The sequence below is a fragment of the Pseudorca crassidens genome, chromosome 20 (assembly GCF_039906515.1).
Source record: "Pseudorca crassidens isolate mPseCra1 chromosome 20, mPseCra1.hap1, whole genome shotgun sequence".
Taxonomy (NCBI): domain Eukaryota; kingdom Metazoa; phylum Chordata; class Mammalia; order Artiodactyla; family Delphinidae; genus Pseudorca; species Pseudorca crassidens.
Window position 1 is genome coordinate 17,917,121 of NC_090315.1, and position 19,780 is coordinate 17,936,900.

At 39.2% G+C, this 19,780-nt stretch overlaps 1 protein-coding gene across 5 annotated transcripts in view; it reads right to left on the minus strand.

Moving 5' to 3' along the window:
• Window positions 1-2,170: 2,170 nt before the first annotated feature.
• UBA2 (ubiquitin like modifier activating enzyme 2) overlaps window positions 2,171-19,780 on the minus strand; it is a 31,729-nt gene continuing 14,119 nt past the window's right edge. For 3 of the 5 annotated variants that reach the window (XM_067719946.1, XM_067719950.1, XM_067719948.1), the window contains 9 exons: window positions 16,499-16,598; window positions 15,433-15,599; window positions 13,605-13,698; window positions 13,403-13,515; window positions 10,854-11,009; window positions 9,104-9,200; window positions 6,241-6,346; window positions 4,537-4,673; window positions 2,171-3,031 (listed from right to left, as the gene is read on the minus strand). In XM_067719946.1, coding sequence (XP_067576047.1) covers window positions 2,850-3,031; window positions 4,537-4,673; window positions 6,241-6,346; window positions 9,104-9,200; window positions 10,854-11,009; window positions 13,403-13,515; window positions 13,605-13,698; window positions 15,433-15,599; window positions 16,499-16,598 — 1,152 coding nt within the window. In that variant the 3' untranslated portion in view covers window positions 2,171-2,849. Of the gene's footprint in view, window positions 3,032-4,536; window positions 4,674-5,176; window positions 5,220-6,240; window positions 6,347-9,103; window positions 9,201-10,853; window positions 11,010-13,402; window positions 13,516-13,604; window positions 13,699-15,432; window positions 15,600-16,498; window positions 16,599-19,780 lie in introns of those variants that run through there. The other 2 variants (XM_067719947.1, XM_067719949.1) reach the window with 2 other exon arrangements.

Here is a 19,780-nt window from a genome sequence, read left to right on the forward strand (position 1 = left end):
TTTGCTTTTTTTTCTTCCGGTATTATTTGCTGAGCCATTTAAAAGTTGTAGGTATTTTGAGCTTCATCTCTAATGTCACAATAAGGACAATGGCCTATATAAGAACATTACCATAGCTACGAAAATAATTCCATTATCACCTAACTTATTCCACTTTCAAATTTCTAATTGTCACAAGAATTGTCATTTATTTTGCACTTGAGTTCTAGAATATCACACATTCTATACTTGTCCAATTATTTCCTCTAAATGTTTAATTTGTTCCTGTACCCCTTCTACTTCCCGTCAGTTGGAGGTCTAGATGCTATATATGTTACTTTTTTCGGGGGGTGCCTAGGTGGTGTTGTGTTCTTTAAATCAACATCTCATCAGTAAGCACATACCAGGTTGTCCCATTAGTGATGCTAGGTTTGATCACTTGATTACAGTGATGACAGATCAGTCCATTGTCAAGACTGAGCTTTTTCCTTTCACGAGTTTTTTATACAGCAACATTTGAGCACTCTGCAAAGGTTCTGTTCTCAGGAGCCTTTTACTAAAGGTTTTGATATCCACTGATGATCTTTGCCTGATTAGTTATTTCGTTAATGGTTCAGGCTCTATATTAAAACACTGAATCCTTTCATGGTACATGCCAAGTACGTGGAATGATCTTTGGGACAATGAACTCTCTAGGTAAACTTGAGTCGCCAGACTGCTCCCAATGAGGCTGGAAGATGGTTTGTCAGACTGTATTTCAGGCTGGAGCTGCCAGGGATACACTATTGTGGAGCCTTGCTTCCAGCCCGCCCACTAAGAAGACCCATGTGGGAAAACCATGAATACAAGGCCAGATCTAAAGTATCTCCACTCTCCAGGGACATGGGAGCAGCTTGAATCTTAGTCTAGTTAAACAAGACACTGCAGTCAGACCTGCTTTGCTGGTAAACCCAGATTTTATAAAAACAAGTAGAAAACGGACAGAAACTGCTGGAAAAGTGGTCACAGAGTTGTTGCAAAGATGACCACCACTGCTCTGCCAAGATAGAAACACACCTCTACAGATCAAACAGGCGTTTAACGCCACATACGATCAAACGGGAAAGAGAAAACCAAAGAACGTACACAACCTGCCAGAAATACACTGTTGACAATTGTGTCTAAAAAGGCAGGGTGAAGGGTGAGGTTTTAAGGAATGGAGAGACTTTCAAATCTGGAGAGCTCTTCGGAATGCAAAATTTCAAAATGGGAGTTGATCGTCAGGGACCAACCAGTTAACCAAAACTTGCTTCTGAGAGGTGGTATTCCAGAATATCTCATTTTTATCTGTTACACAGCTCTGTAATTTTGACATTTATTTTTCTGGAGGAAAATGAAACCTCCAAAAAAATCTAGAGGCCAAGTGAACCTCACAGGGTCATAGAGTTGTGGGTGGGAACCTAGCCTGCTTGTAGTTGTCGTATCTGAAGAACGGAAGTCGGTTCATCCTGGAGGCGTCAAGCAGCATGCTCCTGCGGGCTGAGTCTTGCTCGCCACGATTTTTCTGAAGGCTTTGATTACATGATGAATTTAGAAATGACAGAGACGAGGAGTAAGCTGGATGGCAGAGTAAGAATTACACAAAGTGGAACAATACAGAGAATTATCAACTTGAAATTTGGCTGACTGTGGCCAAAAATACCAAAGGCAGAGAGGTACAGAACTGGGCAAACAGCTTCATGGGTTTCTGTTACCCAAAAACTCCAGGCACATCTGTGTGACAGCGGCCTAAAGGCCAAGGCCTTCCGAGGTCCAAGACAGAGATGTGAGTACTGCCCCTTCAGCACTGGTGTGGTCACATCTGCTGGCCAGAGTTGGGTCCTGAATGGTACAATGCAAGAAGGGATTTGGATGACCTGGGGACAACCCAGAGTGGAGGAAAGGCTTTCCCCGTGGAGTCTCAAATCGAAGGCTCCAAGTTACTGGGGCCGAGCAAAGATCACTTAAACGTTCTCAACAGAAGGCCAACTGTTTACAATCCGAATGGCATTAAAAGCTTTCTTTCAGAACATACTCACCTGTGGTAAACAGCAGAGGTCTTGTAACCTCCACGTCCGTTTCTGAGTTAATTTTCTAAAAGCAAAGAATATAGCATGCCTGCAGCAAATACAACGTATAAACCCGGCAGAAACGTGAACTGTGCAGGCATGTATAACAAGTATGCAGATGCCATTTATTTGGTCCATAAGTACAGTATAGTCGTATTTGAGTTTTACAAAACATCAAATATAAATAACCTGAAACTGGAACAATACACAAAATTGGCTTCTTACACAGACATACCAGGCAGTACAAGCTGAAAACTTGAGTAAATTAACAACTGTTTTACATTAATATACATAGTGCCAGTTAACATTTAAAAACAAGTTTCAATGCATAGCACTCGATACTTCTTTGAATCTGTTTCAGTCAATTAAGAGTATGAAAATGGTTAGATCTAGGCTAAAAATAATTCTTCTTCTAACCAAAAATAAAGGCATAATATTTATAACCAGGTATCAACTTTACTAAACCACAATATTGTAAAACTGTTAAATGATACCTAAGGGTATTTACATTAAAAAGGCAACATGCATTGTGTTGTTCCATCTCATGACTGGTTATGCACACACTTTGTTCAAAGGGTTTTAAAACTATATTCCTACTTTCAATACAGCATACTGCAATGTTTCTAATAGTTCTAGCAAAATGAATGCTTTCAAAGGGAGCAGAATCATCTTCAAGTCACTGGTGCCAATTTTTTCCCTTTGGAACAAAGGACATAACAAATAACCTGGTTCTGCCCAGAAGGCCTACTGCAGTGAGAGGGTTCTGTTCAGAGGCATTTCCGTTCAATCTAATGCTATAACATCATCAAGCTCCTCTGTCTGCTCTGTGCGTGACTTTTTCGCACTGACATTCTCTTTCTCATCTAATTTCCTCTTGCGACTTCTTTCTTCTTCACTGATGTCGGCATTATTTGAGGGACCTTCTTCATCCGAATCAACTATGAGCACATCATCTTGCTCTTGTGCTTATTTCAGAAAAAAAGGGAAAAAATGGTTAAAAGTGGGGGGTTACTAGCAGCTCACTAAAATTTTACGTATGTGAAAAACTAACTCTTCTAATACACACCAAACTTTAGAATGGCTACCCTTAGGACCTTGGCTTTACACATTACATATTTCCGTAGTGTTTTAATGTTTTCTGTTACAAGCACCTCTTTCTTTTTTAATCAAAACAAAAATTTTAACAAGCATTATATAATTCAAAGGAATTGTTACAGTTCCTTGTTTCTACTTCTCCAACAGAAAAGAGGAGGGTGAATATCCTAATATTCGCAGCAGTGGTAGTAATAAACAACATATACATAGCACTTACAACGTGCCAGGAACTGTTCTGAGCACTTCACATATACAACTCATTTAATCATCACAACCACCGTATAAAGAAGATAACATTATTATCCATTTTCCAGAAAAGGAAACTGAGGCAGAGGCTTGCCCACGGTCACACAGTAGCAGAGGATGAGGTCAGGATTCAAACCTGCAGAGTGGGGCTCTACAGTGTATGCTCTTAACCCTACACTACGGTTGGTTTTGTGTCACCCATCTCCCACCACTGCACTAAATCAAAGGCAGAACACCTACCTTACTCATTGCTAGAGCCTCCAAAACCTATCCACAGCAGTGCATCGATAAATGCACATTTTGAATTATGATTTTTGAAAAACTACCAGTCCTTTCCTTAAAGGAGGATGATGAACCTTTCTATTTTCAGAGGGGGGAAAAGGTCATGAACCCATGGCCCACACACTCTGGACTACCTCAAAGTCCATCTTTACAACTCTCAGAGAACATGAAAACCAAGGAACCACCATATTCCAAAGAACACCAAAGACACAGGGTCAAAGAAATGAAAACAAGTGAAAAAGTAGTAACGAGAGACTGTGAGAGTGAGAGTGAGAGTGAGAGAGAGAGAGAGAGAGAGAGAGAGAGAGAGAGAGAGAGAGAGAGTTGGGGTGGGGTGAGGCAGGTAGTAAACGTTTACATTAGAGCACAGTAAAGCACCAACACTGAACACCCAGGAAAAGAAAGCTTCTGGTGCACTTTATCGAAGTCACACTGGTTCTGAGAAAACTGTGAAATGCTAAAATGTTATACTTACCAAGCATCTGTTCACTCAAAATAGTTAGATGCACTGATTTACTGCCCCTACGAACAGGCATACAAAATCCAAAACTACTACTACTAAGAATGAACCATCTTTCTACACCAGTAAACTGACATTTCCAGTCGTAAAAACAAACGAACAAAAAAATAAAGTGTCTATTTTCCATAAAAATTTTACCCAGTCTTAAATATCTTCATGGTTCATACATTCAAAGCTTCATTAAAACAATGCCAAACCAACACACACCTCTAGTAGTCCTACGGAGTTCTACTTTATGGTCAACATTCATAAAATAATCAGTTTGTTCTAAACAGTCGTGCTTGGTGGGTAAATTAACAACCTGCTGGCCGGGGGGCCATGACTCACCTGTGGATGTGGAAGGCTGAGCTCCATCGTCACTGCCATTGGTTATGCTTTTGGCAGCATCTTCAGCTTGCTTGGGCCCCACTTTTTCTGGGGCATCACCAACAACTTCAAATTCAACATCCTTTCCTAGGTCTTCACTGTAAGAGAACCATGTACTATAACACTGGACCACTGCTATACTACTTACAAAAGCAAAGGCACACCAGACAGAAACTGTCCTCAAAGCTCAAAAAGCGTATACTACGTACACACCAAATATTTGGATTCTGATTTTCAAAGAGTTTTAAAAAAGACTATAACAGATTTTTATGATAATTCAAAACTCTAATTCAAATGGTCAATAACATCGCACTTTCAATTCAGGGAAAGGGTTTTTTAAAAAAATGTTAAGTAACTTTTATTGCTAAAGCAGAAAATGAGTTGAAAACTGTGAGGCCTGATGTAATTCTTAGGCATTATTTCTTCAGCTACTAGGTGAAAAGATTCTATACACTGTACTCTGATCTTGACCAGAGTAATTTAGTGTTTGGGGGTAGAGTTACATGGATTCTCGGTTTTCTCCCCATCTTTACAGGCAGCACCCTGCTTTTGTAATGAGTTCCCAAAAACATGTATAAAAGTTTAATGCATGAAAGTCAAACAAAAGACTTACATGTTATAAGGGGGGTTCTGTTCCCAGAGAGCTAAAAAATATGATAAAAAAAACCCTAATTATGCCTCCTTTTTTAGACACCATGTGATATATTTCCATTTTATTGTACATGTCCTTTCACAACTGAACACAAGCACACCACTAACATCCAACTGGTGTCTAATCGAGGCCAGATATCACTCCCTAGCGATATCTACCTTTCACTCAATTGTCTCATTTTATACTAATAACCCACATTCAGTTTTTCCTGTCATTTTATGCTTTTTATAAACTAAGTATATATATAATACTCTCCAAACAACTACACAAGTTCTAAATGTTTGGATATATAGATAGCAACATTGGCAAAAAACATGTGGATGCAGGTGGCAGCCTTTGCATTTTGTTAGATGCTACCTAAAGTTATGAGTCAGGGTGCAGTTTAAGGGTAGCAACGAGCATGTTACCTCATTCAGCAGATAAACACACCAAAGTGGAGGACCATCTGTATTTAAATTGTGTTACATATGTGCAAATATCCTGTAACGCAAGCACTTTGGATGCTTTTTTATAAAGTGGGCAGGATATAAAATCAAATAAAAAGAAAAAAATACATGACCCAGGAATCTATATAGGATAAATTTTAATGCTCTCTTGTTACTGTTCCGGATCACAATGAAATACTTGTTTTATGGGAGAAATATTTCTTTCTTCCAAATCATCTTTAAAACTAATTAAAATTTTTTATTCTAGTTCAATTATCAAAATGAATGCACCCTTGATTATAACTATTCAAACACCTGAATTTCTACCCTCTCTAGGTCTTTCTGATCAGCCACCACTGATGAGTTAGTTAACCCTTAAACATTTCTCGCTTATCCCTTTTCTTTCTGGATTCTCAGATTTTTCTGTAGGTCAAACCTCAGGGAACTTAGCGGCCAACTTGAGCATATACATGGTGCAGCTTCAAATGAACAGTAAGGTTTAAAGGTAAGAAAACATTTTCTCTCCACTTTATCTTAAGTTTGTATATTCAAATAACTTCTTACACTTAAAATATTAATAGTTCCTACCTATGAAGGATGTTGATCAATAAAGTGTAGTCCTGAAGGAAGTCGTCTGCTTGAAGCCGGCTCCCATTTCTAATTCCAAATTCTGATAACTTCTTGTGATTATTAGCTAGAAAATTTGAAAGAAATTTAGATGCTTTAGTTATATGTCCGTGGAGCAGTCACTTTAAGTTTTTAAAGGTAAACCCCCTGCTATAAGCTGAACTCTATCTCCCAAAAATTCGTACACTGAAGCTCTAACACCAGTGCCTCAGAATGTGGCTATACTTCGAGACAGTGCTTTTTAAAGAGGTGATTAAGTTAAAATGAGGCTGTTGGAGTGGACCCTAATCCAATCTAATTGGTATCCTTAGAAGAAGCCAAGGCGGGAGGCCTCAGGAGAAACCAAACCCATCAACTCCCCCCACCCTCCCAACACTTTGATCTTAAGAGTTCTAGCCTACAGAAATAGGAGAAAATAAATGTTATTTAAGTCCTTGTCTGTGTATTTTGATATGGCAGCCCTAGTAAACTAGTCCACTAAAGTATTACTCACTTAGCTACTCAGCCCTGAAAACTTAACTACCAAAATTACTTCAAGGGAATCGAACTGTGAGAAGTTCTGAGAACCTTCTCCCCTTGAAACCAAATTAATCTGGAATCCTACAGGAGTCAGTGACAACTTTTAGAATTGTTCAAAATATACTCTATTTCTAAAGAGGTTATCCACAGAAATGCCAACAAACTACTTTTAGCAAATTTTACAATTCAGAAGTATGAGGAAACTTTATTTCAATGAATTTTTCAACATAAATTTTCAACATTTCTCAATGGACAGCAGGGTCTCCAAAAACTAGTAATTCCAACTTAGTTCTCTCTTCCACATGTCATTTCTGCTTCATTTGAATATCCCCAGCATGTAGCCCACCATGCTTAGCATCTACTGGCACTCAATAAGCCTTTGCTACATGGATTATAAATACTCCAATGAAGAACAATCTCTCCAACCAAACTTTTGGTGTCACCACCTCCTCCTACCTATTCTAGGGCCATCCTGCCTTAACTATCCTTTCTCTCCTGCATGTTCAAATGCTCCTCTCTCCTGACCTGTAAAAGCACTCAAGTTTCATTTACAAACTGCTTCCTCATTTAGCTGCCAATTTACACTCTCCCCTCACAACAGTCAGCTTTACTGAGTATCTGCTCTGTGTCTACAGACTGTGTATAACCTGTTGACCTATAGCCACCATGCCTGGCACATACTAAGTAAACTGTATTTTAAATTCTACTTACGTTTAAATTTACATAATTTTTTTACATAATCTAATAATCTTTTGCGTTCTTAGTTTTTATTTCTTATTTTACCTTTTTAGTCTCCCTGGAATGTCTCTGGAAAATAGTTTCTATCCAGACTTCCATCTCCAAGCCCTTTCACACTCACTAAAACTCCTCAGCCCAACATGTTCAAAAGGGAACCCAGTCACTGAGCATTCTATCCTGGTGAATTAGCATCACCTCTGAAGCCAGAGTCTTGGCAACAGTTCTGTCCAAGCCTAACAATGTTACTCTTCTTCACCTGTGCTCTAAATTCTGCCTCTGCAAATCTCAAATCTGCCATTTGCTTCTGCCTTAGTAAAAATCCCTCACTTCCCTCCATTTTTTTCTGACTCCCTGCCTCTACTCTTACATCCTTATCTCACCCCCCTGCAGATTATGTATTACTTCCCTGCTTAAACCCTGGTGGGAGCAGGATACTGGGGGAGGAGGAAGACAAACAGACATTACACATATGACACAGCGAATCCTCCAGCTGCACAGTCACTGCCAACCCCCACAGCACCCCACCTTCCTGTGAAACAAAATACCTGGCCATTTCTAAAGCTTTTACATTGCTTCATAAGTTTATGCCTTTGTAGATGCTGTTCATTCTGCCCAAATGCAGACTCTCCCCCCTCAGCTCTTCTTCAAGAACTGGTCCATGAGTCCTCTTTCTCCTGGGACACCCCACCCCCTCCCCGACCCTCCTTTTACAAAGCTTCAATTCAAACTTTGTACACTTTCTCTCTATAGTATTTCTTAGATGGCACTAAATCTACTTGTTGATAATCCCTCCTCTCCTTCTAGGCTGTAAGCACTTCAAGCCAGGGACAATTACCTTATTCATCTTTGAATTAGGAATATCTATGACTATGCCTGCAATACAGAAGGACTCCAAACATATTTGAATAAATGCTCTCTCACCCTCAGTAGCACAAGTATTTTGTGGAAAAGGACCACATTTAAGCCACTGAGATTCTTGACCAGTTTCCATTTTTAAGGTCCTAGCCTTTAAAAGAGACAGATGGCTAGAATGGGGCTTAAATATTCAACTAGATTCTTAAAACAGATTATGACCCAGCCAAAACGCAACCTCCAATTACTCATGACCTAATATCTCCAAATTTCTTAACAAGGAGCTATAGCCAAAAAGAATCCTGACACTCCCCGTCAGGACAAATGAGGTGTGGGAACTTCTAAGTCCAATCAGATTGACCAGTGTGGTCTGAAGGAGGCATAACCACAACACAATTCTCACTTGGAAAGCTTAAACAGAAACTAATGCATTACACCTTATATAACAAATACATTAACAAAAGGGATGAACTGCTTAAACTTCCGAAAAGGAAAGCCAAGAAAACCAAAACTGGGCACTGATTTCAGCAATACTCTCTGCTCTATATCACGAGCAGGCTATCAAGGCTTCCCCACTCTTGGACAAACATCACCCCTGTCAGCTGAGGTACTGAGTACCATATGTAGTGAACGGATAAACTAACATGCACTCCTTCACACAGGCAGTCTGCATCCAAATGAGGGGGAGTGAACACAGGCCATGTATAATAAATACCTTCTGTCTCTCCCTCTTCTGAAGATATTAGGATTGTTCCTTTTCCATCTTCAATTTGGACATCTGGTGCTACCATAGCAAATTTTTCTTTCACTATCTATAAGGAAAAAAAAGATTCAAAATATTAACATATGGAATTAAAGACCATAAAAAGCCTAGACTTTTTTTTTCATAAAGGCTCTTAACTTTCCCCTTCCATTGGAAATGAGCCAAGTTGCTCTTCAAGGTACCTTAGGGCAAGCAGGAAAGCAATGGGAATGTACCCAATTATCTCATGCCCATGTTCCACCCCCATGTTTGACCACTGATAAAGATCAGGTAAAACTTCCTCCAGATGGGGACTGAGAACTCCTTGGCTGGCTCTTGGTATTTTGTCGTTCCCAGCAGATTAGGTACTAAGCTAGACACTTGACATATTTTATCTTAGTCTCTATTCCAAACCCGTACTGACAGATGTTTTATAGGTGAAATATTTCTCATCAATCTGATTCTCGGATAAACAGTCTTCCCCTTCCCAAGTTCCATCTCTAAATTCAGAGACGGATCAGGAGTGATAATACTGTTAAATTCTACCTGATCCTATAAAACAAACAAATAAACAGAAAAACCAAACAATGGAGGAACTCTCTAAAGGTCCAATAGTGGAATTACCTTTAGCTCAAGAATGAGTAGATACCAACTATAATCGTTTCTTTCCTAAGAAGGAAGATGGGGCAACCACCCTCCAGTATATCAAGTCCTGCTGCTTCCCCATCCAAAACATAAGCTCAAATCAACCCGCCCTCTGTAACCATTTCTGGGAGAAAGGCCATTCATTCTCAAGCAGCCATTAGGGCCACGAAGGTCTACTCCCCCATGTCAGGAGATATATAAATATGTAGCACCATGATGGACATAATCAGAGGAACTATCTGAAACGATCCCCAAAGTGGGAAGTGGAACCCATTCAGGCCTTTTTTTTTTTTTTTTTTTTTTTTGCGGTATGCGGACCTCTCACTGTTGTGGCTTCTCCCTTTGTGGAGCACAGGCTCTGGACGCACAGGCTCAGCAGCCATGGCTCACGGGCCCAGCCGCCCCGCGGCATGTGGGATCTTCCCGGACTGGGGCACGAACCCGTGTCCCCTGCATCAGCAGGCGGACTCTCAACCACTGCGCCACCAGGGAAGCCCCAGGCCATTTTTTAAATCTTTCCTAATTTAAAAAAAACTAGGAGGAACTGAAGGACCAAGCTATAGAACCAGACCATATCCTAACCCTCCATTTCTCACTCCAGAGCTCTACAGGTGAATCCAAGTGTGCAAACGATGCACCTTCTCAGGGACTAACTTAACATACCAGAATCAGGACCGTCACTAGATCACGTAAGGATACCTCCTATCTGCCAAGAAAATACAGAATTTACACACTGCCTGAGAAACAAAGAACTTGCTTACTAAGATACTGTCCACCAATGTATACCACCTGTGCTCCATATTCTAGCCAAAAACACCTATTCCCTTCTGGGATGTGAAGCACATATCCTGGAACCACAGACAGGAAAGACAACAGGACCCAGATGGTAAAACAACCCAGGGTACCAGAGCAACACACCTCAGTAATTAGGGTAATTATCTGGCTTTTAGTTTGTTATCACAGTAACACTGTAAAAGGCAAAAGGGGACTTGTTTTTTCTTATAAAAAGAAAAATGAACAACCTTTCTTATAAAAAGAAAAATGAACAACCAGGAAGAGAACTAGGTCCTGCATTTACCTTATCTTGTAAGGTGAGAACAGTCACTTTATGGACGTTCAGCCGCACAGTCACCTCTGGCTTGCTGGCACATACGTAACAATTAGGGTTGGGAGGATCCAGTGCACAAGGCACAAGGAGCTTCTTTCTTGGGTTTGGTTGTTTATTCAAAAAAATCTTTGGGAAAAAAAAAACACAAGCAAAAATCAGAAATTTGAGTCATAATTCATATATCATACAGTGTTCACTTAAATACTCCCTTCCAGAAGGAAAATCAAGACCTTTTGTTTTTTTTAAAAAAAAGTTTGAGTATGTACTTATTTATTTGTTTATTTATTTATGGCTGTGTTGGGTCTTCATTGCTGCGTGCGGGCTTCCTCTAGTTGTGGCGAGCGGGGCCTACTCTTCATTGTGGTGGCTTCTCTTGTTGCGGAGCATGGGCTCTAGGCATGTGGGCTTCAGCAGTGGAGGAACATGGGCTCAGTAGTTGTGGCTCACGAGTTCTAGAGCGCAGGCTCAGCAGTTGTAGCACACAGGCTTAGCTGCTCCATGGCATGTGGGATCTTCCCAGACCAGGGCTTGAACCCGCGTTCCCTGCATTGGCAGGCAGATTCTTAACCCATGCGCCACCAGGGAAGTCCCAAAACCTTGTTAAGAGACTGATTTTTCCAACCTTCTTTTTAAATTAGCTACCTTGTAAATAAGGCTGAGCTTACTGGAAAGAAATCTCCGTGTACTGAAGACTCTATATAGACTATTCTGCAGACTAATTTGGCATGAATAAGGGCCTAACCATACTTGTCTCTGGTACCATCATTAAATCAGTTTTGGGGTTCCTTCCTAGTGGTTATTCTTATCAACTTTAAGCCAACTTCTAACAAGACCAATAAACTAATTTCTCTAATTAATGATAATGCTTTCGTAGATATATGGAACAAATGTGCTGCCTTTTTTTCAAATTTTCACATGACTATGATATTAACATTTACATAATAAAAGGAAAAATAATGTATGTCTGGCCCTATTACTATTTCCCTAATACGCAAACAAAAAAATAATAAGAACCAAGGGGGGAAAAAAAAAAACTGCACTAAAGTTACAAATGTCAGAACATTGGAAACTGATACACAAATTCTCATCGTGCAATTACCATGTAGTATGGTATCTGCTAAGATGAATTAACTCTAAAGAAGAACCCCATTAATTCCCCGAAGCTTAAAGAAGTAAATCCCTTGACAGGCATTAAGTGCTAGGAAGAGCCCTACTGTAGCCTCTCCCCACAATAAATACTAGGCATATACATTTGTACTGTCAGGGCTGGAAGCAGGGTACAATGAGAGAACAGACTTATTTGATCTTGATCTTCACTGGGAAGGTAGAAATGAACAGTAATAAAAACAATTGCTAACACTACTAATACTCAGGCTAACACTATTATTAATCTATCCTGGCATTCATTTATAAATGTGAACAAATGAAGCCCGGACATACAGGTATCATTAGCCCAAGAGAAGAAGAGAGATAAGAAAGCAAAGAAATGGAAAGGATGTTACAGAACAAAGTAGACACTTGTTCAGGCTGCTATAAAAAGGTAGAAATCAAAAAATATATAGTTCTTATAAATTAAAAACATGACAACCAAAATAAAAATTTAAATAGAAAACTGAACCTAGATGGCAGGTTCACTGATCATATGAGTCTACATTCCCTCACCCTGAAATTTCACGGAAACAGTAAAAGGTATTTTAAGAGTGCATTAATAATGGCACTGGGTGCCTTCCCTGGTGGCCCACTGGTTAAGAATCTGCCTGCCAATGCAGGGGACATGGGTTCAAGCCCTGATCCTAGAGCCCGTGCTCCGCAACAAGAGAGAAACCACCGCAATGAGAGGCCCATGCACTGCAAGGAGGAGTGACCCCCGCTCGCCGCAACTAGAGAAAGCCCGTGCACACAGCAACGAAGACCCAATGCAGCCATAAATAAATGAATAAATAAAATTTTAAAGACTAAATAAATAAAATTAAACACAAAATCCTCTCTGAAGAAACACACCTTCAACAGGTCCTTAAAGAATTATCACAGATATAGTTTTAACAAATACTAATTGTTTTTTTAAAAAATCATGTATCACATAAGCAAACAAAACACTATGAGAGAGGTCTAGCAGATGACTGTAAACTCATCCATAAAGATTTCAGACATAAACATGATCAAATATAAGTTTAAAATAAAAAAGTGACAAAAAATGACTGAAGAACAGGGGACTATAAAATAACCAAATAGAATTTTAAACCAGAGAACTCTTAGAACTGAAAAACAATTGAGAAAAGTTAATATAAGAACTCACACAATGAGTTCTTCCAAGGAATCAGTAAAACTAGAAATGTTAGAAGCAAACTAGCTTCTGCAAATGTGACAAAAATAAGAGAAGCAAATGTGTTTTCCTTTTTGTTATAATTTCCAGGAAGCTTACTTAAACATGCAACTCACAAGGTAACTTGAATTACTTTTCCATTGCTTTAAACCAATTTTATTGTTTTAATTTAAAAATTGCAAATAGAAACACTCACTGTTCTACACTGGTCTATTTTTCCTGATAAAATCTTCAATCCTTCCAATACTATCAACCCAGCAATCACTGCATTAGTAGTAGCGATAGCAGGAATAATGTTCCCTGCCATTGCTGGAAAAAAAAAAAAAAAAAAAAAAAAAGTTTAGCTGTTAAAAACCTTAGAATTTTAGATGATACAACTGAAGTACAAAAAAACTTACATTTGATATCAAATCTGCTCTTCATATTCATACTGAAAATATGCATCCTGAGGTTTGCAGCAGAGGTGACGAAATCCATTGCAGATGGGTCATCCTGCCAATAATTTAAACAATTTAACAAGTCTCCCCACAAATTTACTCATTTGGCTAGTATTTCTTTCAGAACAGCAGTTTCACACATTTATAACAAGTCAACTAGAACAAGAGATGGCCTCTCTGGATGAGAAGGGGGCAGGGGCTCATCATCAGCTCCTGTGATCCAGGAATGTGGTCTTACCAAGAGCCAGCAGGTTCTAGGAATTCACTCCTGCTTAAACAAATGCACTGGAGACTAAGGGTATAGACCAGAATACCAATTCCATTTATTGATTGTGGCAATCCTTCCCTGGGTCCATCAGTCAACAATAAGGTTGTTTGACAAGTACAGACCCCAGGGAACACAAGCTGTTTTGAGAAAGCTATTTCATTGAAGCCTCAGAAACAGCTGAACTACTCCTTTTGGCTTTCCTTCTCCAAACTCCCTTCATGTACTCCACAGACCTATACTGTTTCTTTTCAGATGTGGCAGGACAATAATTTTCCCTTTACAACTTCTGTTCTTCCTGAGCCTATATCCTAGTCTCTCTAGTTAGATTTCAGCAAGGTTTCCGGCTTTGAACTGAGAAGAAACTATCGTAGCCCATAATTCAGAAACACCAAAGTATAAAAGAAAAAGCATTGATAGAACGTGGGTTCTTTACATACTTATTTAGCTGGCTATGTAACCACAGGCAAATAAACCTCCCTGAGCCAATATTCATTAATCTGTTAAACAGGGAAAATTATATAAACATCTTGTAAGGTTGTGGTGAGGATTAAATATGATTATTTAACACAGTGTCCATCAGGTACTTCCCCAGGCAATTGGCTTATCACACCCATTAGTTTCAGAGTTTACTCACAGAGGCTAACAATTCAGTTCCAAGTTTTGTTATGTAGCCCCTGTGTATAGATGAAAACCTCCCAAACCACTAGTGTAACAGTAACAATGAAAAAAAAATTTTTTAAGTTACTCCTTATAGCACACAAACCCTAAAGACTAATGTTTACAAGACTCCCCCAATCTAAATTTACCAGCTTTATTTCAGATGACTGATTCAACCCATCTCAAAATTTGCACATAAAGTTACCTTAGTTTTCTTAAACTGATCAAACTTTTCTCCTTACTTTAAAACTCACAGCAAATCTTTACCAATACATGAACATATAAACTTTATCAGATAAATCATTTACAGCCACAGAAAATATTGACTACAATTAAAAATAAGTAAACTCACCAAATTTCAAAATGTAACATTTAACTGCAAAATACTTTTAAATATTGTTTTAACTTGTAAGAAAGACTACATCTCATTTTTCAATTGAGAAGTCTCTCAGACTTTTAAGAGTTAAAAGGCAATTTTATTACTCTCAAGGCCAAATTAGGCCTATGAGCTGCTGTCTCCAAAAAGATATTATGACTTCTATTAACAAATCTCTATTACGTAAGAAGTTCTCTTAAGCCTATTTGCTTAAGTCAGATAAACATTTTACTCCATTAAAGTCACATTTATAAACCATGAACACGTGAGAATCTAAAATGAGGTTTTATGATACTGCTTAAATTCACATATAGAAAATTCATAGTTCAATGTAGTAATTAGAGATGAAAACATCCAAACAAAAATCAACATGTCCTCAAAATCTGGTAGAATAAACAATATCCCCAAATTACTAGGTTCTGGTACAGCTCAAGAACTAAAATATACATTTGATATACAAGTAATTGCCCCACATTTTCAAAACAAACCTTGTCCCATATAAGCTCAGCTCCATCTCCCTTTTCTGCTAAGTGAACTCTCAAAGTCTCAATGCTCTTTGAAAAAAGACGTGCATAGCTCTTCACATCTAGAACTTGCTGGTCTCTCAGACCTAACTGTGGTTCATTTTGTTGATCTGATGCATTGGTTTCTTCTCCTAAAGAAAAGAATATTAGAAATTTCACTATTAACATCATTCCTCTACTCTGTTTAACAATTCAATACCCGACGATAAGAAAATCAAATAATATGAAACAAATTCCATTAAAGTAATTATCACTAAGATACACTTATGTGTACAAGAAAATCGCTAATATTGATATGGGAAAGGTGCAAGACTGTCTCAGAACTTCATAAGGAGATTACTAGAGGATTCAAGAATATAATGTAGATAAGATAATAATCACTATGCCCAGAACATAGTTAGCATTCAGAAAGCGGAAGCTATTAGAGCAATAATTGAATTGGGCCATAAAGTGACATATCCGTTACTGTAGATAACTATAGAAAACTGCTCCAAACTGACATCCTAAGTCTCCTGGTACCTTTTAAGTTCCACTATGCTGAACACTGCTGTGAAAAACAAGCTGAGACACAATGTGTTGAAGGAGAGTGGGTAAGGAAGTAGTCACTACTACAATAGTTTTTCTTGCACTTAAAGTTATAAATAAGTTAAAGGAACAACACTTTATGTCAGGGAAAATATGAAACAACTAAATGTTAACTGATAAGGGACTAGTTAAATAATACTGACTGAAAAGAGCAAGTCAGAGTATATAAATAGTGTGATTCCATTTACGGAAAGTGCATATACAACTGTCTGAGTCTACGTGCATGGAGTTATCACCAAGACATTCCCTAAAACATTAATAGTAACTATTTCCCTAGGTGATGAGATTTCCCGTGATTTTCCTTCTTCATACTTTGCTGAACTGTCTGAATTTCTTACCATGGGTGTATACCACTGTACACCAAGAAATGACAGGGCTGTTTAAAGACTTTAGGTTAGAGAATTTCCAATTTAGGTTATCCCAAAGACAAAAATGTATCCTTCACCTTGACTTTGCACTTCGGCCCAATCCAATGGAACTGGAGGTTTCCTTTTCCGCCACAGTTTGTCCATTGTCAACAGATACCTGATATCATCTTTAAAAAGCTAAGATAGAAAGAAGGGAAGAAGGAAAGAAGGAAAGGAAGAAAGGTAAATTCCATGAACTCTACAGTCCCTATGCTGACAAAATATAACAAAATTTCCCTGCTGATTTACTTTAAACATTACACTATAAAATCTGATTTAAAGAACACATGTTATATACCAGTAGATTAACAATTCTCAAAGGGGCAGGGGGAGCTTAAAACTTTGTGTAAAAGGAAATTTTACACAAAACCCCCGTATGTGAAAACAGTTAAAATCAGAGATGCTGGTGAAAGCAGAGTAAGGGAACTCTGAACTGTGCTGACTGACCCTGTCCTCCCAAGTCACCTCCCCTAAATTAGCTCCTCAGATCAGTCGGAAGCACAATCATACCATTCAAGCAGACTAAGTGAATACACACGAACTCCATAAGAACTGAGCCTAAAGGTACCAGTTAGCAACATCTCCAAGTTTGTGGGACATACCAGTAAAGCACACACATTTAAAAAGGGCTCAAAAACAGAATTTCTTAACCATCTGCAACATCTTTGAAATGTGCTCCCGCCCCCCCCAAATAACCTCAAACACACAAAACAATTCCTATTTCGAAAATAAAAACATAAACATTACCACATGTAGACTGAGAGACCATCACATGAATCACACTTCCTATGTGGCAGAATACCAGATGATTTTAATAGTTTTACCTTTTCCTTAGCTATATTTTCTATTGTTGACTGATTTATTCCACAGGTTTGTTGTATGTACCGGGTATGAATTTAGATGTAGCTAAGTTAAAAGAACTATTTCTATCAAAATATACTCAATTCAATAAATATTTATTAAGCATCCTTAATCTTTGAAAACCAGCCAAATATACAACTAATTAGAGTACAACTCAGTGTGAAAACCACACAGTTCTGAGTACTGTAAGTTTTTTAAAATATTTATTTATTTATTTTTGGCAGCGTTGGGTCTTCGTTGCTGTGTGCAGGCTTTCTCTAGTTGCGGTGAGCGGGAGCTACTCTTCGTTGTGGTGTGCAGGGTTCTCACTGCGGTGGCTCCTCTTGTTACAGAGCACAGGCTCTAGGCACGCGGGCTTCAGTAGTTGTAGCACGTGAGCTCAGCAGTTCTGGCTGACGGGCTCTAGAGCGCAGGCTCAGTGGTTGTGGCGCATGGGCTTAGTTGCTCCGCAGCATGTGGGCTATTCCCAGACCAGGGCTTGAACCCGTGTCCCCTGCATTGGCAGGTGGATTCTAACCACTGAACCACCTGGGAAGTCCCTATCTTCACACTCCTGTCTCCTTCTATAAACCTATGAATCTCAACCAAATCCCTAGTCTAAACTGCTCTATTTACCTATAGAACCACCTGTCATCTCGCTAATATCCGAGAAGAATCTCAAAATTAATTCTATCACCTTCCCCTCTTCCCCAACCCCCACGCACACATCTGTTTCCCACCCTACCTATCTCAGAGAACGGCACCTCTGTTCACCTGCTGCCCAGCAGGAAACCAGTTAGTATTATTCTTCGTTCCTGACTTTATACATACAAAGTCCTGTTGAGTCTAACTTTTCCTCCACACTCCACTGGGATGCAGATGGGTTGTACTTCAGATTTCTCTGGCATTGCACACTCCAGAAGGCACTGTCCCATATTGGTTACAAGAGGAACATCAGGTCCTACAATAGTGCACTGCATACTTTCTATACCTTATACACTACCCTTTAATGGATTCCCACTGTCTTCGTATAACATCCTTATCGTGACCTAGAAAGTCCTGCCAGATCTAACCTCAGCTTACCTTTCCAGTCCTCTTTCCACTCTCCCGTTTAATGGGAATTATTTCAGTTCTTCAACCTAAAACTTTCTTTCTATATGCTGCACACTCATCCCCACCCTTATTCTTTAAAGTCTTGAGTTGAAATGTCAAGACTTTAAAGAAGTCTTGACAGCCTCTGGACAGCCTCTTCCGAACCCTCATACTAGGTTTAATAATAATGTTTAATAATAAGTGGGGTTAAGTTTACTTATTATTAGAGGGTTCCAATGCATCTGAACTTGAAATTCCTTGTTCAATGTTTGACTTCCCTTCTAGATGCTGAGTTCCCTCCCTAAAAAGAGCTGGGACCCTATTTTCTGTCTTTCACCACTAAATCCTCTGTACTTAAAGTGGTCCCTGGCACACAGCAGATGCTTAAAGTTACCTGCTGAACAACGGATTGGAGAGGTACTTCAGATTATTCTGGCATTCAACTGCTGCTCAGGTTGGAATGGAAATAGGTATATGGATACTAGTTTGGAAAACACTGTCGATATCCGTATCAGAGTTAAGTGCATTTGATTTTAAGTATAATCAAAATAAAAACCATTTTCTAAGGTAAAGGCTGTAGTGAGGAAATAAATGCAGTAGGTTTAAGAAAGTCAACCTGTGACATGTACTGTCACTGAGGAAAGATGAAATAGAAGCTGGAGGGAGCAGTAGGCCATTTGCTTAGGACAACAGGACGTGTGCATGTCAGAAAGCAGACAGGAGGAGCCAGGAGACTCAAGATGCAGGGGAGAGAGAAAATACTATTTGAAGAAAAAGGTACAAGACAGAAAAATAGCAGGTGGAAGCGCTAGCCTTTACTCAAAGGGATTTCTCTCAAACAGGAAAGAGCTAGTAAGAACCTACTGTATAGCACAGGGAATTCAGTACTCTGTAATGACCTATATGGGAAAAGAATCTTAAAAAAAGTGAATATACATATATGTATAAGTGACTCACTTTGCTGCACACCTGAAACTAACACAACACTGTAAATCAACTATATTCCAATTAAAAAAAATTTTTTTTCTTTTTTTTTTGCGGTACGCGGGTCTCTCACTGTTGTGGCCTCTCCCGCTGCGGAGCACAGGCTCCGGACGCGCAGGCTCAGCGGCCATGGCTCACGGGCCTAGCCGCTCCACAGCATGTGGGATCTTCCCGGACCGGGGCACGAACCTGTGTCCCCTGCATCGGCAGGCAGACTCTCAACCACTGCGCCACCAGGGAAGCACCCCCCCGCCAAAAAAAATTTTTTTAATTAAAAAAAAAAAGAAGCAGGGAAAAGAGAAAAGACTTTTAAAAACACAGATCTGGGGGCCTAGCTGAGCCATAATTAGGTAGACCTAATTAAAGCAATCTTACAGATTTCTCTAAAAATACTGAGCAAACAA